General features: G+C 42.7%; 1 protein-coding gene across 5 annotated transcripts in view; it reads right to left on the bottom strand.

Moving 5' to 3' along the window:
* The window catches only part of NHS (NHS actin remodeling regulator), a 336,445-nt gene that overhangs the window by 33,016 nt on the left and 276,661 nt on the right, over positions 1 to 26,768 (bottom strand). For 4 of the 5 annotated variants that reach the window (XM_039504360.1, XM_039504349.1, XM_039504370.1 and 1 more), the window contains exon 2: positions 2,303 to 2,455. In XM_039504360.1, coding sequence (XP_039360294.1) covers positions 2,303 to 2,455 — 153 coding nt within the window. Of the gene's footprint in view, positions 1 to 2,302; positions 2,456 to 15,553; positions 15,602 to 26,768 lie in introns of those variants that run through there. The other variant, XM_039504364.1, reaches the window with a different exon arrangement.

Raw genomic sequence — 26,768 nt, 5'->3', positions numbered from 1 at the left:
TGTCCTGTCCTCTTACAGTGGCTGGTGCCAAGATGCTTCAGAGGGAAGGAACAAAACACTGCAATTTACTGAGTGTTCCATCCTGTCATCCAGTCCCAGCTTCTGGCAGTCAGAGGTTTAGGGACACTCAGAGCATGGGGTTGTGTCCTGGACGATCTTGGCTAACAGACATTGATAGACCTATCCTCCATGAACTTATCTAATTCTTTTTGAACCCACTCATATTTTGGCCTTCACAACATCCTCTGGGAATGAGTTCCACAGGTTGACTGTGCGTTGTGAGAAGATGTACTTCTTTATGTTTGTTTTAAACCTGCTGCCTATTAATTTCACTGGATGACCTCTGGTTCTTGTGTTACGTGAAGGGGTAAACATTTCCTATTCACTTTCTCTGCACCATTTATGATTTTATGGACCTATGTCACATTCCCCCTTAGTTGTCTCTTTTCTAAGCAGTCTTTTTAATCTCCCCTTGCCTGGAAGCTGTTCCATACCCCAAATCACTTGTTGCCATTCTCTGTACCTTTTTCAATTCTAATTTTTTTTTTGGATGGGAGTAATCAGAACTGCACTCAGTATTCAAGGTGTGGGCGTACCTTGGATTTATATAGTGGCATTATAATATTTTCTGTCTTATTATCTAGCCTTTTTCTAATAGTTCCGAACATTCTGTTAGCTATCTTGACTGCTGCTGCAAACTGAGCAGATGTTTTCAGAGAACTATCCATGATGGTTCCAAGATCTCTTTCTTGAGTGGTAACAGCTAAATTAGAACCCATCACTTTATATGTATAGTTGGGATTATGTTTTCCAATGTGAACTACTTTGCATTTATGAACACTGAATTTCGTCTCCCATTTTGTTGCCCAGTCACCCAGTTTTGTGAGATCTATGTCTAATTCTTCACAGTCAGCTTTGGACTTAACTATTTGAGTAACTTAGTATTATCTGCAAACTTTGCCACCTCACTGTTTACCCCCTTTTCCAGATCATTTATGAATATGTTGAACAGCACTGGTCTCAGAACAGATCTTTGGGAGACCCTGCTATACCTTTTTCATTGTGGAAATTGACCATTTATTCCTACCCTTTGTTTCCTGTCTTTTAACCAGTTACTGAACCACGAAAGGACCTTCTCTCTTATCCCATGACAGCTTACTTTGCTTAAGAGCCCTTGGTGTGGAACCTTGTCAAAGGCTTTCTGAAAGTCCAAGTAACTATCTGAATTGGATCACTCTTGTCCACATGTTTATTGACACCCTCAAAGAAGTCTAATAGATTCATGCAGCATGATTTCCCTTTACAAAAGCTGTGGTGATTCTTTGCCAACATATATTCATTTATGTATCTGATAATTTTATTATTTACTATAGTTTCAACCAATTTGCTTGGTACTTAAGTTAGGTTTACTGGCCTTGAATTGCCAGGCTTGCCTCTGAAGCCTTTTATAAAATCAGCCTCACATTAGCTATCTGCCATTCATCTGGTACAAAGGCTGATTTAAGTGATACATTACATACTACAGTAGGTAGTTCTGCAATTTCACATTTGTGTTCCCTAGAATACCATCTAGTCCTGGTGATTTATTACTGTTTAATTTATCAATTTGTTCCAAAAACTCCTCTACTGATACCTCAGTTTGGGACAGTTCCTCATATTTGTCAGCTAAAAAGAATGGCTCAGATTTGGGAATCTCCCTCATATCCTCTGCAGTGAAGACTGATGCAAATCAGACATTTTGCTTCTCTGTAATAGCCTTCAAGTATTATTGACCCTGGAAGACTTTGTCATAACCAGAAACATGACATAAAAAAACCCAAGACACTTAATGCTGAACAATTGGGAAGAAAAGAAAATTTTAGTCGGGCTGTTTATAAAAACCTCAGAGTTTTTTTTTTCTTTGTCTATTTTGTGACCATTTAACACTTGGGAGAAAAGATGTCTTTGTTAAAATTCAACACTTCTATCCATTCAGTTTAAGAGTGAGAGATCACAGTAGACAGCTCTACCATGCCCAATAAATCCTCCAGAAAAAAACATGGAAGACAGATGTGACAATCCTAATATTTGTAAGGTTAAAAAAAAAAGCAGAAAGAAAACTTTTAAAAAATAAAATACATAATAATAAAGAAGCAAAACAAGGGGCAAACCCTGCTTAGCATGGCTTCCTGTTTTTTTCATCTTTATTCACTAAAGGTTTCATCCAAAGCTTAGTGATTGAGAGTCTTTCCATTGACTTCAGTGGGTTCTGGATCAGACCCATAGTGTGGGTAAAGTGAGAGAGGACTGTGGAAGTGGTTACCTCTACGCAAGGCTCGCAGGTTCTGTTTGGCGTGGTGGTGCAGCTCCTCCACACAGGGCGGTCTGGTTGAGGGGTGGAAAATATTTCTTTGCTGATGCCAAGGTGCTCGGTAGTACACACTCAGTTTACTCTCTGCATCCAGGTTAGACACAGCTATAGAATCAAAAACAAGAGAATAGGACATTTACCCACTATTACATGCAGTTTATCTGAAATAGTAAGCTAGGCACTATACTTGGAAGGTAAGTTACTGCCAGAAAGGGGTGCTGAAGGAGTCACACCATGTCTCCTCCTATCTGGTGATAGGGACCACTATTCTTCTACAGACTACCCCCCAGCACCAGCAAGGGTCCTGGGCCGCATGCTGACACCCGCCCCCCCCCCAGCACCGGCATCCCTGCAGGCCATCCTCTGAGCAGCCACGCTGCCCCCCCAGAGCACCCATGGCACGCCCCTCCTCCCCAAGATTTAGTCAGGGGTATATAATACAAGTCATGGACAGATCACAGGCTGTGAATTTTTGTTGACTTTTACTAAAAATACCCGAGACTAAAACATAGCCTTAATCATTATCATCTCCACTTTCAAATGGCAAAACCGAGGCACAATGAGGTCAAGTAATGTGCTGAAGGTCACCTACTGAACCAATGGCAGAGTGGAGAACAGAACCCACCAGTTAGCTCTCAATCGCCCACTCTAATTACTAGACTATGCTGTCTCACTATAACATTCTGTATCCTCACTATCTTACAACACTGGTTGTTAGCTCACTTCATGAAGACTGAAACTACCGGATGAGCCCGCTAAGCAAATTCAAATGCTACCTTTCAGAAAAGGTACTTTTTAATAGGCATTGACTCTTGAGGGACTAAAAACTTCAATTGCTCTGCCCATAAATCTCAAAGGACTTCCTCTGAAAGTTGCATGAACCAGCTACAAATTAAGGAAAGACAGAATTTCATGTGGGCCCAGGAGAGGCAAGTTTACCTTTAGTGTATTCAGTCACTAGTTTTACAAGGGACAAAATAAATAAGACAGACAACAGGAATTCTGCAGTTCTGCGGTGGCCAAACAGAGCAGATTTGTATCACTACATTCAACAGCTTGTATAAAAAAGTAAAATATATATTTTTTTACATCCCTGTCTCTTTTCTGTTTTTTTATAAGCTCCAACACTAATTGCCTGCATAAGTTCCAGACTTTCTGATTATTTCTCTTTAGCAGTTACTCAATGATCTCAGGTTTCTCCCATAAAATGAAGGAGTCATAGTAACGACTCTGGTCACAGGGTAAAAGTCACAGTACTCTCAACACTATGCAGGGTGTGTGCGTGTACAGGGGGGTCAAGGAGGTTCTCACTACACAAATATGGAGCCATGAAGTCCTCCTAGCAGTGGGTCTCAGAGTCAGGTCAGAACCAGACAGTACTCGTAATTATAAACGCATCAAAGCCCTTTCCTCCTCTCCCCTGGTCTTTTTCAAAAAGAACAGTGATACACAGCACTCTCTGGCAAATGATTCAGTTCAGTGACCCCGTTGCGGTCAGTCTCACCAGGTCATCACTCCATAGTTCTTGAGACGGAAGCCATTCCCCAAAACAGCATGTGTAGGAAAGAAATCCAGTCATTCATTCAGTTGTTCAGTGATAGCATTCACGGGGGGACTGATCAGCTAGCAGTGTCGAAAGTTCTTTAAGCTCCTCCTGCTCAAACTTAGGGACACCTCAAAATGTCTGTCTCACATGGTGGCAGAAAGAGAGACCTGGCCTCCCCAAAGGACTGGGCTCAGTTTGGCTCTTGACCATCTGCATTTGTGCTTAGTGGTTCTCCCACCCACACTGTTGACAAGGTTGAAGTTCAATACCAAGTGATACTCCTCCCCAGTAGTAACAACGAATACATGTGGGAAACTGATATCTGCAGACAGTGAAAGCTATTGGCTTCTTATCATTCTGCCCACACAGCTTACTACAGGTAATAAAAAAGACATAAAAGACATGAATTTGATGAGTAAGAAGAACAGGTTAACAAGGTTAACACATTTTCATTTTTTTTCATTCTTCTGGATGTCCCAGATATTTATTATTTTTTTTTTTGGGGGTATTCATCCTTGCCATTGCTCTGCTTCCTAGCTCCTACCATCTGGAGGAGAGACAAGACGAGCTGGGAAGAGGAGGAGATAGCTAGCACCACAGGCTGCCTCAGTCCCAGTCCAGTCCCCAAAAGCAGCAGCTAAAGTCCTCCCCTAAAGGTGAGAGAATTTTTACAAAATCTCATCCCACATCCATGCTTGTATCTTCTGTCTTTCTCCCTTCCTTGTCTAACCCTTTTCTATTGTATTTTAGAGTTAAGTTCTTTGGGGAGTACTATAAGTCTTACCTATAAGTTTACACACAAGTTGCACAATGAAGTTCTTCTGTTCACTTCTTCCTAGACACTTAATAAATAAAAAATATAATATAATAGAGACTAGGCATACCACAGTACGAAGAGAAAAAGACAGGAAGAAAGGGGGAAACATGGAATAGGAATGGGGGAGAGAGGAGAAGGAAGGTGAAAAAAATTTTTTTATTTTTTAGTTTTTTTTTTTTTTTTTTTATTATTTGATATTTTTAAGATGCAGTTTTGTTTGGTGAGGTTGTTGGAGAGGAAGGAGAGTGAGCAGAAGAAGAGCTATGTCTCATGAAGACATGAGAGGCGCCGTTCTCATACTCTAAATAAAATAAATAATCATAATAAAAATAATCATTCAGATTGAAAGTATGTGGTTGTTTTTTTCTGTATGGAGAGAGGAAGGGCAAATCCCAGAGGCAAGTATTGGAAAGGGAGAACCACAGGAGAGGGAGAGAAAAGGGAAAGAAGCTGCAAGGGAAGAAAACCTAGAGCCAGCCTGGACAAACATAATGGAGGGAGTTGGCAGGCTACCTAAACTCCCCCAGTGATGACAAAGGTCACCCAAAACCTTTGAGCAGGGGCGTTAGTTATGGGGAGGGTTGCAGGGCATGGTGGGAGCACTCTTGAGGTCCAAGCAAATGCCCAAGCTGCAGGATACTTAGCTGAACTAATCCTAAAGTCTGAGCATTGTGGAGTTCTCCCATCACTGATTTAATATGCATCTTTACAAAGCAAGACTCCCCATGGTTTCCAGTGTTTTTTGCAGTGTTGCCTCCTTGTGACAAATTGCCACTGTGTATTGCAACATCCCAATGCAATACACTACATGGGGCTGAGAATGAACCTGGTGCTGATAGATGTTCTGGGGGTAGTGAGTTGCCTTTAAGTATTAGTTTTGAAGCTATACTTATTCCATTATGAATATTATAAACAACAACTATCACCAGAATGCATATGCAACCCTTGGTGGCTGGTCTATCTATCTACTTGTATGGCTCTCATCACTGAAGAATTGGAACCGCTCACAATGACTAATGGATTTTACCCCTTTGAGGTAGGGAAGCCTTACCCCCATTTTACAGACAGGGAACTGAGACATGGGGCAGATTAAGTGACTTCCTCCAGGTCGCGTAGCAAGTCTGTGACTCAGATAGGAATTGGAGTCAGGTCTCTTGAAACCCAGTCCATCACCCTATTCACCACTCCAGGCTTATTTGCCGAATTATCCATGGGGAAAAACGTATACATGTTGGCAATCATAATTGTGGTAAACATTCTTTATAGCACTGGGAATTGGCGATGTTCATTATCACAGACTGTATGACTGGAGATACGAATAAAATGTCAGACACAAGCAACCCCTTCCCATCCCCAGAAGAGTTGCCTGGACTCCAGCTCATGTAACTTTGTGTGGTGGCCCTAAAGAAATGGAGAGTTTTACCTACTAATAAAATGTTCATGTATATTTCACTACAATGCGACAGATCTTGCAAATCTTCACTCATGCAGAACTCCCCTGGGCTTCGGTGGCAATTGTATAGCAGTAAGATGAGCAGGGTTTGGTTGAATGTGTTCCATAAAGGTTTTAAAATAAAAATGTTTAGTGCAATTGTGTTATGTATTAACTATGCAGTGCTACAGGCATTCATGGTATTTTACATGTAAACTGGCTGCATTCTCTCCCTACCCTGCTACCCCTTCCACACTAATTACTCTCTATCAGGTAAACCTACGCGAGCTAAATACAGTACTACATTAAAGAATAAACATATGGTTCATTCTCAAAGGATATGATGCTGAGAAGCTTAAAACATACTGGACCACATCCTCAGCTAGTGTAAATCAATGTATCTTCACTAGTTCCACGGGAGCCATTGTGATTTAGTCCAGCTGAGGATCTAGCCCACTAGTACAAATAAGTCATAGCTTTTTGCACAATGCCCACAGAAATGATTTAATATCATTAAAAAGTTCCAGGGTTTCCCAGTACATCTCCTCTCCTCTTTTAGGCTTTTTTGTTTGTTTGTTTGTTGATCTTTTAGGCTCTGGTCCTGCAATCACATCTGTTAGCACAGACCCTTACGTCCACTGGCTGACACCTTGACTGGGAGCTGTGTACAAAGGCTTCACGTCCAAGCTAGCGGGTGCAACTGCAGAACTGGGGCCTTTTGCTGTGAGCTCTTTGAGGCAGCGACGGTTTCATTTTGTGCCCAGAGCTGAACCTATTGTCTGCACTAAAATAAACAACTAAAGAAACAGGGGGAGAACGATTTTGTGGTTAAAGAACACTGGGCTGGGACTGAAGAAACCTTGGTTCCATTCTCCTCTCTGCCCCATACTGGATGTAGACGCTTGGGTTAGTCATCCATTATCCCTGTGCCTCAGTTCTCCAGCTGTAAAATGGGGGTAATCATATTTTTCTCTCACCCCTTCTTTTGTCTTATCTCTTTAGAGTGTGAGCTGTTCAGGGCAGGAACTGTGTTTGTACAATGCCTAGCACTAGCCTCTAGGCACTACTGTATTATAGATAATAAATAAATAAAAGTAATACATCAGCTGTAAAACCAGAACCCTTTATTAACTTCTGACCATCAAAGTAGGCTGAAAAAATCCAGTATAGATGTATGAAATATACAATTTCTGTCACCACACACAGAATTTTTTTTTGCCTTGACAAAAGAGTAGGGTAACCAGATGTCCTTGTTTTATAGGGACAGCCACAATATTTGGGGCTTTGACTTATACAGGCACCTATTGCCCCCCACCCCCGTCCCGATTTTTCACACTTGCTGTCTGATCACCCTACAAAAGAAGATCATACAAACTATCACATTTATTTCACCCATGAATCACTCAATTGTTTTATCTCTTGTGGGATGAAAAAAATAAGACCCCCATTAGATACGGGTTATGTAACATTGGTTAGTTTCATGTCAATCTGAGTCAAACAGACACACACTAATGACTATTCTCCTGAGCAGATTTTGCAGTTTTCTAAATGGAGGTGTAACCAGAGTTGATCACATTTAGCATTCATAGGCCCGTCTCTTCCCCTCTCCACTCACTTCCATCATCCCTCCTCCTTTTGGTTTTCAAAATCATAATGTGGCTGTGTATGGATGCTTGAAGGTAGTACAACTTTGTGCACTCAAGCGTGTTTGTTCTAATAATAACGACAGAAAGGCCAAGCAAGAAAGTTTTCTGCTCTATTTATTTTGATAGATCCAGGGGGTTCCCCCGACTCTCTCACTTGCCATCCCCCTCCCCTCAGCTCCTTCAGTTTCTTAACTTTCTAGGGTTTTTTTTTTTCTTTTTGGTGGTGGTGGTGAGAATTATAATTATCATTGGGTATCAGGAAAATAATGTCACACGCTTTCTGGTTCAGAGAGAAGGCATTACTGTATTTGTTGCAAGATGTGAAAAAGGGCAGACCCAGGAGGGGATTTTTGCAGAGTGAGGGGGAGAGCCTATATGCTAAGGATTTGAAAGCTCAGAGCAGTAACGCAATGAACCGCTGCACAACAGAAACAAAACCAAGGAGACTGCTGATTCCTTCCTAAAGTATATACATTCTAGAAGGAAAAGTAGAAAAGGATCAGACTAATGAGTAAGCCTATTCTACAGTCTGGAGCAGAGCTCCTCTTCTGAGTGGCTCTAATGATAATGTCTCTCAAATCTGCCAGTCATTTTTAAGAAGCCAGAAAGAATGGAGAGAGAGTAGCGGCTGCACCAAAAAGTGCCAGGCCAAAAACTACTTTTCACTATAGTACTGTGTATGGTGGCCAGGTGCTCTGGAAGTCCACAATAATCAGATGCATGGGGTTGTGGTTGAGAGGTCCTTTTTCTCCATTGCTGCTGCCCCGTATTCAAGAGAAGCTGCCCTTTCATTTTAACAAGTGTATTGTTTCAAGTCCTTTTCAGTTAATAAAGGCAGCATATTTCCTGTTCAGTTCAATGTAACAACAAGGCTATATATTGACTCAGTTTAGCATACATCTGTCTGCAGCTAGTGAGGATCATTAGCAGCAGCTCCTGTTTGATCAAACTCTTCCACGCCTGCTGCATGGGTCAATGGTAAGTTACTGTGTGTAAAGTTTATATACAGAGTATTGTAAGAAATGCAGAAAATTAATTCTGAGAAGGGCCAGTCCCTCTCAAATACAAGATAATCTGGGAACACATTCAAATTCATCATGCATATTAGTGCATAAATGTTTCACTGAGGCAAGTGCTCAGTCTGATGTGAATTTTATTTATAGCCCTGAATGTCTCAAATGATTTTTCCCTTAAGTACTTGTGTCTTTGCTGTTATATTCAGGGGGGCGAAGCCTACAATGCTGCAAAATGTACAATCTCTTGTCTTCTGTACATGCCTCACATTGTGTGTAACGTATTAGCAATTTCTGATCTTTCATGACAACCTTTTCTGCAGCTGCTGCTCTCCTTCCTCCTGGCACAAGGACGGCTGCCCAGCTTTACCCAATACATGGCAGCAACCCAGAGAAAGAAGCAGCCATGAGACAGAAGAGCTGCTGGGAGCTGTGAAATAAGGAATGCTGCTACATGGCTGGCAATCATGGGGATGCTAAAAGCTTTGGTGGTGTAATAAGATCACCGATGATGGACACAGACTGAACATCCAGCCAGCCTTAAAGACCTGTCCAAAGATTGATCCAGGTGGCACTCAATCTGGAAGGAATTTATGTTCTTTTGGGATTTGCCATGATGATAATGATGATATCTTCCAGTGGCCTTCTAGAGTTTGCTAGTTCTTCCTTATGCATACCTCTGAAGATTTCCCAAGACATTAGTCCTGAGCAGGGCTCCTTTTTATTCATGATTCACAAATGTTTATGTAAAGGGCTTTTTTTATTTGCATGAACATTTGAGGAATGGCTGTTCTTGGCAAACAAGGTTATTCACTCTTCAGCACTGTTACTGAGATGTTTCAATCATCCACCTGAGATGCACAAATGATACCATGTGATTTAAATGACTACTCACATTCCAAGAATAACGAATAGTGAATAATAAACTAAATAGTTGAAGTCAACAGTTCATGAACACCCTTTAGGCTGAAAACTGGCCAAACTTATAGAGCAGATACTTGCAAATAAACAAAACCTTGTGCAGAAATCAGAACCGGTTCATACAAAATCAGTTCCCCAAAAGGAATGTCAACAATTTATTCACAACCAGCTCCAGTCATAACTTACGAATACTTTCCTAGGTCTGGCAGAAATATTCACTAGTATGTACTGATCGCATACCTCACAAAAACAGAGAGAGACTAGCTTTAAAGTACGGAAGAGAGCTGATCAGAAATTTTTTTGAATTTCTGATGAACAATTGGGGGAGGGGATTTTGGTGACATTTTTCAGGGAAAATATTTCCTCTGCTAATCCTAGATCTCTGTTATATTTTTTTGTAAGGCTGCACTCTGCTGAGGAGCAGAAGACTGCGCAGGAGTCAGGAGGCTCTTGAAAGGCTCAAGGTTGTCAATTTCATGATTGTAACATGGGTCTTAAAGCCCCAGCTCTTTGAGTCATGTGATTATGTGAGAAATCAGCTTTCACATAAAAAGAAAGTATGTTTCTAACGCTCATTGTAGCAAAGAAATCTTGAAAATGTGAACCCTAAAGGCTCAGAAAAGAGAAGTCAAAAGAACCTACAATTTATTAATTTTAAGAGCGTGAGATTTTTAAGCCAATCTCATGATTCTGGGGGGCCTGGATCATGATTTATTTTAATGCTTTGGGGATGGAAATACTACAGGCTCCCAGTTCAGGGGAGGATAAAGGCTGAGCAGCAAAAGCCATGCCTTGCTGCACATCCCACAACATGCCTTAACACAGCTAGAATAGTCTCTTTCTGCCAGGCACGCAGGCAGCTTATGTCTGTCCATGGCAGGACGTAGAGGAGTCCAAGTGCTCTCTCCCCTCTATAACATACCTGTGTAAGGAGAGCCATAATTTCTACCTAGGTACTTGTATATGGCCTCATCACCATAGTAACTGAATGGCTCACAATTATTAATGACTTTATCTTCAAAACACCCTGGTGAGATAGGGAAGTTGTATGACTTCCACTCAATAGATGGGGAACAGAGGCCTGGAGAGGAAGTCTGTAACAGAACTGAGAACAGCACCCAGATCTCCTGAGTCCAAATCCAGTGCCTCATCCAGAAGGCTTCAACTTAGTCATGGAGGTTGCAGAAATTGTGGAATCCATGACTTCTAGAAACCTCCATGATTTCAGCCGGCGGCGGTGGGGAGCTGCATAGTTCTCACGGCAGCCAGGAGCTGCAGGGAACCCCCAGTACCTGAGGCAGCAGAACTCCGAGCCACCGCAGGCAGCGGAGGGTACTCTGGAGCTCCCAGCTGCTGCAAGCGGCAGGGGGCCCCACAGCTCCAAGCCACAGGTGGCAGAGGATCCGGAGCTCCGAGCCCCAAGGGGTGGTGGAGCCCCAGAGCTCCAAGCTGGGGCCTCCGCAGCTGCCCAGCCACTGCCAGTGGCATAGGGACCCTGCAGCTTCCCATTTTGTCATCGATATTTTTAGTAAAAGTCACCGCCAGATCACGGGCTTCTGCAAATTTTTCTTGATTGCCCGTGACTTTTACTAAAAATATCCGTGACAACATCTTACTCATCCACAAGACCACCATCAGGCTATTCATGTATTGTACTTGCTTCTTGCCAATACAGTGACACTTTTTATGTTGCAACCACATTTTCTAAGTGACTCCGGACATTTTGCTGTCTGACAGTGTAACAACAGCTGTTTCGGTAACAACAGCTGTTTAGAGGGGGAAAACTAATGGGCAGCCAAAAACTCATCAGCATTTAGTGTTCAGTTATCTGGACAGATAAAACATTTGGATGTCTATTGTTGTGCAGATACCTGAGTTATGCATTTACCTGATATTGACTTAACTGGAATAACACTACGTGCAATTCAAGGGGGCTGGATCAGGAGCGTGTGATTCTTATGCAGGTAAGAAGATTGTGCCGTTAAGCAATGCATGCTTACGTGGAGAGTACCGCTCTGCAATCACATTCCCTGACTCTGCCACATTTAGTCACTGTTGACCAAACATGAATGCAGTTTTAAATGCTTTTCTCTCACAGCGTCAAATAACTTATAACATGGTTTGCCACAAGCCTGAGCGTTTCAAAGACTTCATTAAGGGATGGCCAATAACCTCCCAGGAGTACACACCATTGTTTATTTTTAGGCCTTCATTCCTGGAAAGCTTCCCTGCTCAATGGTATCTTTTTCTCTCTCTATTCTTATTCTCCATCAGTGCCCTAGATTGTTTCAAACAGGAGACTGCTGCAGCTGGGACAGCAATGGCTTGATGAGCTCTGCTGCTGCTGAGTAGCAAAGAGTGTATCTAAAGACAGAAGGCTTATGTTTGAGTGTTTCACTAACAGATTTGCCCTTTTAACCCTTGAGCAAGGCGGGGAATAAAAACAGCATTTAGACTGTATGTGCATGTGTATACATATATTATACATATCTATGTAGACATACACCCTAATGTGCATTCCCCATTTTACAAACACACAGAGTTCTGCAAAGAACAAATCCCTCTGCAACCCATCCATTCTAATGCACTGTGACAGAAAGTACTGACGAGAACTGCAACATGCTTATCTATTAATAAATGTCTGAAATATTCAATAATGTATGTGCAGCCATGCTATTTCTGTGAGCCTTTTTCTGTTAGAGGCAGAAGCAAATCCATCAGGGCAAGCAGCTTAGTAAGCAAAATGGAAAACTACAGAGGTGCTCCGGCTTTATTCCCAGGGCTGGCGAAGGCATGTGACTAGGCAAAGTTTTCTCAGTGGTGTGTGCATAAAATTAAACATTTCATCCTCTCCTTCTGAGGCTCCCACTGTCCTACAGAAAGGTTATTCTGCCCCAGCTGAGCTTCTTCATGTTTATAACAGGGGAGGGCTGATTCAACATGCAGCATCAATGCCGGTGGAGGTCTGGAGAGTATGTCATCAGGACGAGAGCAGAAAGGCAGAAAACTGAAGAGCTTCTGCCAGGCAAATTTAAGGCTGCTGTGTGCTCAGTTTTCTTTCATGCTGAGCCACTATTCATTCCAATTTGCTACTACACTCCCAAAAAATAAGGTTACAATATATCTGGGTTTTCCCAGACATTGCCTCTCTTCTGAGCCTCTTTTCTCTGTCCAGGCGGATTTTTCAAATAACAGGAAATGTCTGGGGGGGTGGTTTGCAGAATAGACAAGCTGCAGCTCAGAAAGAGCCCCAATTGGTCTGCTTCCTGATTGGTCCCTTCCCTGCATCTGATTGGTCCATTCCCCTGCAGCCACAGCTGCCAGATCTCACCCACTCAGGCCCCGGTTCCCATCCCTGGGGAGGGGGTACCACAGGGGAGGCACTGACTGATGGCTGTCGCTGCGTCCTGGGCTTGCGCCAACTGCCCTGTCACTGTGACAGAGAGTGACAGTGCCCCCCACCTCCAGTGAATACCCCCGCCACATGTACCCCCTCTACTACCCCCTACTGTACCCCGTTCCAGCTCCCCCTTCCTCCCTCCCTCCCGCTCCCCCTCCTCCGGAAGTGGCCTCTTTTTGGGAACTTAAAATACGGTAACCCTACCAAAAAAGAATGCATCTCTGTACTCTCCAGGGATACCAGAAGCATTGTGGTACCAGTGGCTGAGTGTGTAACCTCCGTAGCACACTTGGTAAGCACTCTTAAGTCTCCTTGGTACTTCTTTCTCCCCACACTGATACTTCTCTTATATACTGAATCAGTGCATGTCACTGTAGCTGTAGAGTTTGCCTTAGCTTCTTCAACAGGTCACTGTAGTGCTCCTGCTTTTATCATGAAGTAGGGTGTGGTTGACTGTGATATTGCTCTCAGAACCCTGATTTTATATGCTATCACCCACGGTCAGGCTTTGCAGAATTCATGTGACTTTTCTGCTTGCCTTGATTAATACTCAGTTTCAGGATCTCATGATAAAACCATCCATATTCCCCACCAGACTATTTTTAGTAAACAATTTTATGCACATTTTTATGATAGGTCTAATGATATTTCTGCAAAAGCTTCAATCACTGCCTCCTGCCAATTCTCTTACCCAAGACATTAATCTCTCTTGCATATGTATTTGCCTTCTGAAGGGCACTTTTCAGTAATTCTCTTCTGAGTCTGACCCCAGCACCCACTCTTCAGGAACAAACAAACATTCTGCTCATGCATCAGAGCAGAATGCATCGACAGCCATACCCATGACACAAGCAGCCTCTCCACACAGAGATCAGAACTGGGGACCTTCTGAGCCTTGCCAATGCACACTGGGAAGATACCACCTGACAGAACTCTGCTGCCTTGGCACACATGGAGATAAGAACCTGCTGAACGTTCTTTGTATAGCAAATATATTCTCATTTTGTTTGAAGTCTTCACAACTTCCTGATATCACCATCTAGGAGAAAAGGAATAGCTGAGTCTCCATGTTCATTCAGTCCTGGGCTTCTCTGCTGACATCACCATTGAAAGTGCCTACTTAATACTACTTGTGTTGATTGTGGACATCTGGCCATTAGAAACCAGACTGAGACCACCAACTCATTTCACAACAGGGCAATGGAGAGCCATCAGATGGTCACAGTTTTTGTTCACGACTGATCTGGATTGGATTAAAACTGGTGTCCTAGGAAAGTCCCTATAGCCCATTACAAATCTTGTTAGCCAACCAGTCCCCAGATTTGCTTGTTGTGACCATCACAGTCCAGACACCCCAAGGGGAGATCGGCGGGGTTGAACCCCACGGAATAAGCAGTTGAATCTACTGATTACATACAATATTACTGTGCTATAAAGTACATTGAGTAAGGTCTTTTATGACCACTTGTAATGTTTTGAACTTGATGGTCATCAAGAAAGATGTGTGCAGTCTGTGATTATGAATTTATGCATTTGTGTATATATAAAACTGTGCTCATAATTCATACTGCAACATTCAGCTCCGACAGTGGGCAGCCAGGCAGGGAGGGTCTGCACCTCCCCAGCCAGATGAGTCTAGCTCCAAGCACCTAGCACTGTACGGCCCAGGAAGAGACAAATAAGAGATCATGGGAAAGCCTTGAGACATCCCAGCTAGAAGTTGCTCGCCCTAAATAACCATGAGTCACCATACCAGGAGTGAAGAGAAAAAAGGGGGAGGAAAAAGCCCTTTACGAGGAGGCTTGAAACAGAAGCTTTTGTGCAGAACTTAAGAACAGTCTCAAAGGCGGAGGAGGGGCTGTTTGTAAATGCTGGATCCCTCATATGGCTAGGGGGCACTCTAGGAAACTGTTCAAAGGCAACAGATAACTTGTCTTAGAGAAGGGAATTTAGCTAATGTAGAAGTATAAAGCCTGGTGGGGTGGGGGAGGAGGGACGGAAAGATTACAGGGATCACCTCTATAAAAATAAAATTATATAAAACCCAAATTCTTTCTGTATTTGCACTAGTGTAACCCCAAATGGCCTTCAATGAGCTTGCATGGATGAGCCAGTAACTGAGGGCAGATACTGGCCTTAAAAAAGAAAACAACACTTGTACAGGAATGCATTAACATGCCTCTCTTCACTTGCATTAAAGCAGCATTAAGGATGAGAAATCAAGCACACAAAAGTCAGGAAATTCAAAAAAGGAGAGGGGCCAGATTCTGATTCCATTTACACCAGATATTTTCAGAGCTATTCCACTGATTTCAATGGAAAACATGGCCACATAAATATGCCCAGCAAGTGCCACCCACTTTTAGGGCTTACATGACTGCCCACCAGGCCTCATCCCCACTAGCTGGTTTCCAACAACACAACTAACCTGCTTTCCTTGCAGATGGATTTTCCACTTGGATGTATTGGTACATACATGGCCCCTGTCACCATAGAATCTGAGCACTTTGCAATCTTTAATGCATACGGATCCTCGTAACTGAGGTAAGGCAGTGCTATTAGTTCCCTTTTATAGAGTGGGAACAACAGCACAGAGAGGCTAAAGCCCAGATACCCTTGGCATTTTAGGTTCCCCACTCTCACTGATTTCAATGGGAGATGGGTGCCTGAACACTGTTGAGTCTCTGGGCCAAATGACTTGCCCAACCTCACATAAGAAGCTTGTGGCAGAGCGAGGGCTTGAACCCAGGTCTCCCACGTAGAACCAAGCAAATAAGAGTTATTTTGATTTGTTGGCAATTCCAAAAAAATAAAAAAACTTTTTCTCTCAGGCTGAACCCAAAGCTTTTAAAAAACGTTTTGGTGACGACAAAAATGTTTCATTTAGACATTACCAAAATGTTTTGACTTTTTCAATCTAGTCTAAACTATTCTTGTGCAGCATGAATTCATGAATAGTTTCAATAGCTTTGAAACTGCATTTTTAGCCTATTTGCCTCCAAATTTTCCCCCAGCTCTACTCTCTCCCAAGTCCTAGGCTACAGCCATGACCATTACACTATCCTTCCCCTCTGCAAACCTGCACTGGTAGAAGCTCATAAGGACCTTGGAGTGAATCAGACACTAGATATACAGAGTATACATATGAAAAAAACAAACCCTTAAGTTTTCCCAAGCTGAGGCACTTGGAAAAACAAGGAGCTTAAAAAAAAAACAAAAAAGTCTTTCTGTAGAACAATGACAACCACCCAAGTGTTAAAAGTAAAAGCAAAAATAAAGCTTCATATTTTACTCTTTTTTCCCCCATCTGTCCTTTCAGTACTCTTGGCTGGCTGCACTGAACTCTGTTTAACTGCTAGTTTAGGTAGATAGCAACATTTCTTTCAGTTGTATTTAGTAAATATTATGCATATTTTAACTACTCCCAAGCACAGCAAGGAAAGATAAAGTCAATCATCTCTTTTTTCCTTTAAAAACAGTGAGTCAAATTCTCCTTAGTTATAATGGTCAACCCCACAGACTTTAATGGGTTTGCCTGGGTGTAACTGAGAGTAAACTTTGGGTCAGTATGTGCCATCTCTACCATTCTTGTTAAACCTCTTCCAGGTAGCAGGCTACGGATACCTTTTAGTGACCCAGCAAAAGAGCTAGAAATGCATCCATTTTGGGCCTCAACACTCCCTTGTCAGGTGTCCTTTCTGACCCAACAGGTTGCATATTATAAATTATTTGCTTAGATTTTAAGCTCCTTGGTGCAGGGACCATCTTTTTGTTATACATTTGTACAACAACTTTCACAGTGGGGTCCTGGTCCATGATTTAGGATTCCAGGTGCTACCACAGTACAAATAAATAACAACAATAAATAGGGCCAAATAAAGGTGCAGTACCTTGTGATCCTTATTTACCTTTAGGCTATTTCCCCTTTATTAAGGTTAAATATAATTTTGGTGCACACTTTGTAGGATAGGGTAACAGCCTATCCCAATATTCCTTAAGAGGAGACGACCTTCCCTTTCATAGAAGGTTAGCTAGAATATGGCCACAACAGAGCCATTCGGAGGGTAGCGCTTAGCAAGAAGGAATGTAATGCTATGGCCATTTAAGTTGTGAGGTTTCACTTGTTGAAACCATATCAAACACTAGGCAGGGGAGTTTACTTTAATTTCACTGTCCTTGTTTTTATAAGTGAAGAGATCTCACCCTGAAACTATTTTTTCCATTTTATATATTTTCCATATATTTTCTAAAACACATATACATGAAATATATTTAGGGGCAGATTCTGGTTGGCCCAGGAAGGTTGTGCAACAGTGGGGAGAGATGGCACAAGAAGCCTTCCCCCCTCTACTATCTGCCCCCTCCTCTGGGCAAGAACCTCCCATACAGTTCTTGTACTTCCAGCACACAAGGACCAAGAGAAGCAGCGTTAGATGCCTCAAAGGCATCAGGATAAAGGCAAGATCATGGCCTCTTCCCCTTCTGCAGTTGCATGAGCTGTGCTGACATGGGGAGCATGCGTTGCATAACATCAAAAGGCATCACAGATCCCAGTTAGGTATGTGCTCACCCATTGTACCCACAACCATTTTGTCTGGGTCAGTCTTGACACCTCTGGGACCTATCACTGGTTCAGAGCTTCTCTGTACCCTTGATGGCTTAAAATATGGTCCAGCATGTCTCAGTAACTATAGATAGTCCTTTCAGGCATTTTAAATATTAGGACAATTGAAACAGTTGTCTTGATTTTCTATAGCAGGGGCTAAATTGTGGCTGTAAAGTCCCAGCCTACAGGTGGCAGATTTGTGATTGACTATCACCAGAGGTGCCCTTCTGAGATGGTTCTGATCTGGAACACTGAATGTAACCCCTCCTCCCCCAAACAACATTCTAACTATTAGTGAAAATTAATCAAATTAAGCAGCAGGAAAAGACACACTGTAAAATACACAGGAAAAGATCTATACAGAGTTAAAAAGAAAGGATACTCAGGAAAGAAAAAGGAAAGAGAAGAACAAAAACAAAGGACACACAGTAATTTAAATTACTTAATAGGAAGTATGATTCTAAAATGCTGCCATCAAATAGGAACCAATGTCTGACTTTTATACTTTAGACGATGTCAAGAGAAATAGTGTACCACAGGAGAATGGTTACTTGGGTGAACCAGCAGTGTTAGCAGGAAGCATAGAAGACCAATGTCTCTTTGCATAAAGGAGATATCCTGCCATTGTAGGTGAAGTGGAATTAGGATGACCAGATGTCCCGATTTTATAGAGACAGTCCCAATTTTTGGATCTTTTTCTTATATAGGCTTCTATTACCCCCCACCCCGTCCCGATTTTTCACATTTGTGGTCTGGTCACCCTAAGTGGAATCAAAATGCTTTGAAACTATTGTTTTTGCCAAGTTGTTGCTGACTGTTTGTATTTATTTTTTGCGTGTATCTAATAGGAAATAAGCAAATGTACTTGGGTCTCTGCTCTTCTGACGGCTCCAGGCCCTGTTTCTCTCACTTCTTCCTGATTTTCCCAGTCTTCGTTTACCACTGAAGTGGTTTTTTTAGACACACGCGCAAGCAAATCAACAGAACAGTTCTACTCAACTCTTCCATTCCCTCCCCCCAGACCTTCTAAGTGCTACAATGATCAGTAAATTGGAGTGATCCCCCTTCCTCATTCTTTCCTTAAGATATTTGCAGCTGACACTTTAAGTGAATGAATTCGCTTTGTTACATGACAGAGCCAAGAACCCCACATAATTCTGTGAAGAGCCTTTGATCTCTCAAAGTATTGAAAATAACTTATTTTGGGTCCTGGCTTACTAGTGACAACCATGGAGAGATCAAATACAAATGTTGGCATAAACAAGGAACAGGGGAACAAAAGTCTTTCCTGAACCAGAGGCTGTGAAAGAAACTCAGCAAGGTCATTGCTGTGTGAGAACTCTTTAGCTTTATCGGACTACCAATGGATAATGAGGCAACAGTCTTCACAGAGAACTTTATATTGTTATTATAGTACAAAGACCATGGCTAAGCAAGACAGCCTGGAATAGGTGACATCTAACTTGAAAGATGAAGCATGGTCTTAGATACTGTACAAACAAGCTCAGAAATGTCCAAAAAGAAGAAACAAGACCAAGGGGCAAATCTTTGATGTCCTTCCTTAGGCACAGCTCTGATTGACTTCAGTGAAAACTTTGCCCGAGTACAGACGTCAGGTTTGGCTCTAATTTGATCCCCGCCACTTTACTGCATTCTCTGCTCTGTCGCTGTTTATTTAAAAGAAGCATTTGGAGAAAAAAAAAGTGCTGTAAGAAGTGTCAGACTGCTCTAGAAACTCAAATCCTTTGTCTGCTGAACAGCTAACACACAGACAACACCCACCAATATGCCCCAACCCCTCTAGGGGTGTGTGACAGTCACTCCATGTCTATTTGATTGCAGCCTGCCAACTCAGGGGGCAACTAGTATCAACAGATTTTTATAATAAGGACATTGTTAAGATGGAAACTGCCCCCCAAGTAATTTCATACAAACACATCAATTCTCAGGCATCTGCTTAACTATGTAGTGCCAAAATGTGCTAGGAGAGTTACAGAGACTATGAAAATAAGTTCCTACAACAGATCTTAAAATCTGAAAACAATCAGAAGCGCAGGAGTTGGACTGCAATCAACAGCAAAGGAGTCAAGAGGATGATGTTTAACACATGCTGTTTTTTCTGTCATTTTTGTTAGATACGTTTTGTACAAGAGGCGGCATGACTCAGGAGTGGCAGCAGGTCCAGCAAATCGGGCACTGGACTTGGACTCGGACTCAACAGACGGAGGTTCTATTCCTAGTTCTGCCGCTGACCTGCTCTGTGACTTTGGGCCTATCACGTCGCCTCTTTGTGCTAGTTTCTCCTCTCACCTTTTGTCTCTCTTTTCTATTTAAATCCTAAATTCCCGAGGGCAGAGCCAGAGCCTGTCTCTGGCTCTGTGTTTGTTCAGGGCTGGGTGCAATGGGGCTCCCAATCTCAGGCGAGGTGTCTAGGTGCCACTCCAATACAAATAGTAGTAGTTTGGGATTTGATAATATTTTCTATCAGGTCATAGTAAAGTTTGGTTACTCCCAAACTTGACTGGATTTGAAACCTTATGGAGAGGTGCTGGTTCATATTCCCCGAGCTATCTATGTGAAGGTGGCATTTTCGATGTATAGAGTATCATTTACAAAAGAGATCTGCCATGCTCAATAAACAAAGACAACAACTTTCAGATGAACTTATTTTCACAAAAAACAAAACACCCTCTCCACAATTAACAGGTGTCCAGTGACTAAGTGGCCTTCTGTGTAATCAAGTTTTTAGTGCTCAATTTAAACCTCAGCTAATTCTGACTTCCTTGGCTGATAACTTTATCTTCACATACATTTGAAGGAGAAAGTACTGATTTTTGTGTGGATGGCAGTGTATTTCCTTACACCAGTGGGGATGAGGACATTGTTGGTGGGGATTTGGTTAGACAAAACTAATGCTGAAGTTTTTGTCATCTGCAAATTTAACACACACTTATTTTATCCAGAAATGAGATTATTTGTGGTGGGTTTTTTTAGGATTACACAGTTGCAATAACACAGAATAAAATGGATTTTTTGAGAAAATTATTTTAGTGCAGACAGTAACATCACCTGAATCTGAAACTTGGGATTAATTTACCCCTTTTTTCTCCTCATCATCACTCCTCTAATTCTTTTTGTCTTGGAAACATTTCCTTAAGAGAACAGGCACAATTTTAACTGGGGATGAAGGGAAATGTCTTACACATGAGCTATCTTGTCAATTGTGAGCATAAGTCTGCCTTCTCTGTAAACACCTTCATACCCACCTTTGGGATGGAAAAATATTACCAAACGTCAGCCTTCAGGAAAATCTCTCTGCTTAGAGATCCCACCAGTAGAACAGAGAGAAACATATTCCTAGAAACTCTCACAGAACAATAGAATAGCTTTCAAGCCTCTTGTCTCTAAGGCCCTGATCCTGCTTCCACTGACTGAAGCTCATGGCACCATTCCCACTGATTTCAATTTGGCACAGGATTGGGAGAAATTTCAGCCTTTGCTAAAAATGGGATGACTGAGGGATACTCAAACGTGTGCCTGTGGCTCTCCCTCCATAGTGCCCGGCTTGCCAGGGGACTCTCAACGAGCAAAGGAACAGTTCATTCCCAGAAACAATGCCTCTAAAAAAGGGTATTTCAAGTAATGATGTCCAAAGCACTGCACAGTGTTGACTGGAATGATATCAACATGACGGCTCCAGGGTAGGAAGCTCAGACAGGAAATCTATTCGGCATATCCACAAGTTACTGAAGTTGGATATGTGCACAGGACTGAACCTGCTCAACACCTCTCCGCCCCCTACCCCCGGTTAACTCCTGATGCTGCAGACATTTTGGGGTATATTTTTTAACTTTACTAATTAGAACCAATTGAAGCTTCTAGGCACATGTACATTTTTACACTATACAACAATAACATCCTAATGATTCCTCCAACCCTATATAAATTAAATGCATCTCCTCTTTCAACCAAGTTACCCAGTCAGCCCACTTACCCCGGGAAAGCCTGAGAGTGTATGTCTACAAGGCACTGTAAACCTAGGTCTGTGGGATCCAGGCTAATGGACTCAGTGTTTCCAAGCCTGTGCATGAGTGTCCACATTGCCTTGTAAACCTGGATTTACAGTTGCTGGACCTGAATCTCACAGCCATGCTAATGCGTCCAACCTGCACTATGCAGACCTTCTGACTCAGGTCTGTGGCTTGACCTGTCCCCGTACTGCAAAATGACAGGGCTTAGACCCAAGTCATACCAGGACTTGGACTCTGACCCACCCTCCTAGCAAGGTCCTAAGACCAAGGTCGTGCTTGCTGATCCAAGTCAGACTGATTTGTGTATGGATGGAAGGGGGGCTTGGCTCAAACCTGAGTCAGAGCCTGTGCTTAGAGTGCAGTGTAGACATACCTAGAGAGGCCTTGAAAATTGCAAGAAAGTAAACAACTCCCTACTGTGTTGGACTAAGAGATTGGTGTCATAGGGAGGGAGCTCCAGAGTTAAAGACCCTTCACTGAGAACACTCCCACTGCCTGCCCCCTCCTACTTAACATGAAGGTATAGGTCCTCTCGCCTAGAACTGCATTATAGGGTACTACTGAAGTATATTGCATTACACCACTTCCACAAATCAAACTGAATTCCTATACAGATTAGGCTCACGCTTATGCCACACAGAAAATAGGGGCCCTGATTCTCCATTAGGTCTCAGCTGTGCTCAACATAGTGGATAGTGGCAGCTACAGAGAACCAGTTTTGGGTCCCTGATCCCCAGCCACCCAGCACTGGCAGAAATGGATCTGCGGGGCAGGGGAGAGACAGACTCTAAATTCCACAGCTGGCATAAGCTCTGCCCTAGCATGCCCCTCCTCCTCCTTACTTTGGGGTTGGATGGACAACTGGCATAGAAAGTGAGTATGCCACCTCTGCCAGCTTTACAGCTCTGGACAGAGTCTCACTAGCCAGGGGATCTCCAGGATCACTCTCTCAGTGTCAGTTTAAGTTCACTTTGTGCTGCATAAGAGCCAAAGTGAACTTGGCAGACTGGAGAATCCAGTCTCGCGTTCCTCCCCACTCCCTGCAAAACACACACATTCTATATTCTCTTGCACTTTGTTTCTTTGCTCCCTTCAGGTCTGGCACTGCAACATTCTCTCTCTCCTTCCCCAGTTGTTCCTCATACCAATTCATTCTGCCGCCTCCTTCCATTTAAGTTCCGCTCTCTGCTCTCCCATTAAATTCAACATTCACTCTCTGCTTCCCCTCTCCATATGCTATACACGGCTCCTATATGTTCATCCTCTTACAGCTGCCATTGGATAGACAAATAAGTCAGGCTTTGTCCAATTAGTCCATCTTAACCCAGCAATGCACATTCCATATCCTATTTCATGAACTGTCTTATATATCTAAAGAAGGAATTGTTGACACACGTTTAACAAGGACAGGCCGGTGCAGAAGGACAATAATATAATAATCAATACATCTTCAACAACAAGAGAAGAGATTGCTGGATTAGTAGCTGCAGTGTGACTTCTCATCAGTCAGTGGTATATAAGTAGATGGGAGATGAAAGTCTATTCTTCACTACAGAACAGAGTCACTTGCTGCTGCTCACTTTTCTTCATATCAGTCTGGGTCCTGCAAGTGGTGCCTGGCAATTTGTGCTCTCTAACATGGTTAAACCAGAACATCCAATTACACATAAATCTAACTGTCCATCAGGATCCATTTCTTGGCTATAGCTAACAGTCTATGTGTGTCAATGTCAATGTGTCTAGGTAATGCTGGTTTTGATATAATACTTGATAGACACATATTAAAGGTTAAATGAGAGTTTCATTCTGAGCATTGTACTAGCCATTTTCTTTCCTGAGGTCCTCCATGACAATGGGAAAGGCAGGTATTTCTTGGTCACATAGTGGTCTATGGAAATAGATAAAATATTTACCAACTGCATAAAGACAAAGGCACATCTTTTGTAGGACCAGAATTACAAATTTCCATTCAATGAAGTAGAAAATCTTTTCCTGTTTTAAGGTTATAAACTCTTATGGGCAAGTAACATGACTATCTCTGTGTTTATACAGCACCTACCCCAAGTGACCCCAATTCTGCCTGTTGCCTTTGGGCCATGACGCATAACATAAATGACAACATTTTACTGAGTCCGTTGAGAGTATAACTAACTGAACAGTGTCTGTTCCTAAACTGCGGTTGTCAGAAGATGAACCCTGTATTTAGACTTTTTCACTTTCAAACCAAAGTTATTCCTTAGAATCAGAGGAGATTTTGTCACTGTGGCTGGAACTAGAATTGATCCGGGATCTAAAAACTTAGTAGGCCAGGCCAATGACTAAACTACATTCTTGTCCTCCAAAGTTTCAGTAGAGAGGCTATCACTTAGCTACACACAGCAGAAATAAATCTGCGAAGAGAACAAAATAGTTACTGTGCTCCAGTCTCTGGTTATGTAAATTGAACCATATTAGATCATATATCCAGGCTACAACACTATTCCATATATCAATGGCTTTTCTCTCTCATTAAACTACCTCTGCCAAAGTTGTTACAAACAACCTGATCCTCCTGTCTCTCCCCGTCATCGCCCAACTTGATTTTCTATGGCAAGTGCTTCAAGCAGCTAGCAGCAAAAATGTTGCGCACTACTGAAGGGAGAAGAACAACTGCTGCCTTTTTGCCACTTCCTTGCTTGGCGAGCTATCCCAATGCTGACATGATGAGCTGCCTGGAAGCTGGATCTCGCCATCAAACTACCACGTATCTCCAGATTTGTTTTCCTCTTTGGAGAGTTATGATCTGGAGCTTTTTCCAGCTCCCATGCAGAATATTTTGGAAAAGGAACAAAGATCGGAAAGGAATGGGGTAGTTTATATATATACACACCTCAGTGAAAAGCAGTCACCAGATTTAGCAGCTGTAAAGGGGACACAATAGAGCACAAAGAAGAAAAATAAATGAGTCACAAAATGTAATGCAGTCTTGTGGGAAAACAAAAGGCCCAAGTGGTGAACTGCATCACCTACTGGCAGTCCAAAGAACAAAGCTGGAGTTACTTAAAAACAAACACACACATCCATCAGCCATCAAATGAGGAAGTAAGTCTGAGTCAACAAAATACCTTTTGTCATTTTGTACTTTCATATCCATTGAATTAATAGAGAAAGGGAGAGCAAGGAGGTGGCATTCACAGGGACTGCTGTCTATACAAATTACAACACTGTGTTTCAAAGGCATTTTACCATATTTTAGACTGGGTCAACTTGTCTGTCTGCTTATATGGCCCTCTTCACTGTAGCATCTAAACATCTCACAATCACTAGTGAATTTTATCTTCGCAACTCCCCTGTGAGGTAGGGAGGTACTAGTATCCCTATTTTACAGAAGAAGACCTGTTGACTAAGTGACCTGCCAAAGGTAACACTGAAAGTGTGCAGCTGACCCCAAAATTGGACCCACTTCTCCTGAGTCCCAGTCCAGTGCTCTACCCACTAAACCAGGGATCAGCAACCTTTGGCACGCAACTCACCAGGGAAATCTGCTGCGGTTTGTTTACCTGCAGCATCCGCAGGTTTGGCCGATCTCGGCACCCACTGGCTGCGGTTCTCTGTTCCAGGCCAATGGGGGCTGTGGGAAACAGTGTGGGCCGAGGGATGTGCTGGCCGCCACTTCCCGCAGCCCCTGGAACAGCGAACCGCAGCCAGTGGGAGCCACGATTGGCTGAACGTGCAGATGCTGCACGTAAACAAACCGTCCCAGCCCACCAGAGGATTTCTCTGATGGGCCGTGTGCCAAAGGTTGCCGCTCCCTGCACTATACCATTCTTCCTACTGCACTGTCTATACTGGCGCTTTACAGCGCTGTTACTTGCTGCGCTCAGGGGGGTGCTTTTTCACACCCCTGAGTGAGAAAGTTGCAGCGTTGTAAACTGCCAGAGTAGATAAGTCCTAAGAATAAACAAGGACAGAGAGAGAGGCAGAGGCAAAGAGCACAAAAGCCAAGGAGGAGTCAGTCAGTACAGTGTGACCCTGGGCAAAGGTAGAGAGAAATTTTGAGTGTGGTGTTGGCTAAACAGGGTTGGGGGCTGTAAACCAGGAAACTGTTCCTTTTGGGTTTGGTTCCTCCTGCATTTGGAGAAGGAGGAATTTGTACATTCCTTGTAAATAAACATGATGGCTGTGACGGGTTGGACCACAGAACCCCCCTTGGGGCTGCCAACTGATGTACTTCTGCCCCTGCTTTCCCTGCCAGCTCAGGACTCCAGCACCCTGTCTTGTTGAGCCAGACACTCCCGTCTGCTCTAACACAGACCCAAGGTCTGAACCACATGCCCCAAAGTTGCAGACTTAACTGAAAGCAGCTTAAAAGTGTTCCTGTCTTTAACACTCAGATGTCCAACTCCCAATGGGGTCCAAACCGCAAAATAAATCTGTTTTACCCTGTATAAAACTCATAAATTGTTCACCCTCTATAACACTGAGAGAGAGAGATGCTCAGCTGTTTGCCCTTCCCCCCAGGTATTAATACAGACTCTGGGTTAATTAATAAGTAAAAAGTGATTTTATTAAATACAGAAAGTAGGATTTAAGTGGTTCCAAGTAGTAACAGAAAAAAACAAAGTGAATTACCAAGCAAAATAAAATAAAACATGCAAGTCTAAGCCTAGTACAGTAATAAAACTGAATACAGATAAAATCTCACCCTCAGAGATGTTTCAATAAGTTTCTTTCACAGACTGGACGCCTTCCCAGTCTGGACACAATTCTTTCCCCTGGTACAGCCCTTGTTCCAGTTCAGGTGGTAGCTAGGGGATTTCTCATGATAGCCCTCACTTTGCATAATTACAATAGGCCCTCAGAGTTATATTTCAAGTTTCAGATACAAGAGTGGTACATTTATACAAATAGGATGACCACACTCAGTAGATTATAAGCTTTGTAATGATACCTTACAAGAGACCTTTTGCATGAAGCATATTCCAGTTACATTATAGTCACATTCATTAACATCCTTTCATAAAATC

This window comes from Mauremys reevesii, linkage group 1 (assembly GCF_016161935.1).
Source record: "Mauremys reevesii isolate NIE-2019 linkage group 1, ASM1616193v1, whole genome shotgun sequence".
Classification (NCBI taxonomy): domain Eukaryota; kingdom Metazoa; phylum Chordata; order Testudines; family Geoemydidae; genus Mauremys; species Mauremys reevesii.
Note: the sequence above shows the minus strand (reverse complement) of the source record. Positions and strands in the feature narration are given on the sequence as shown.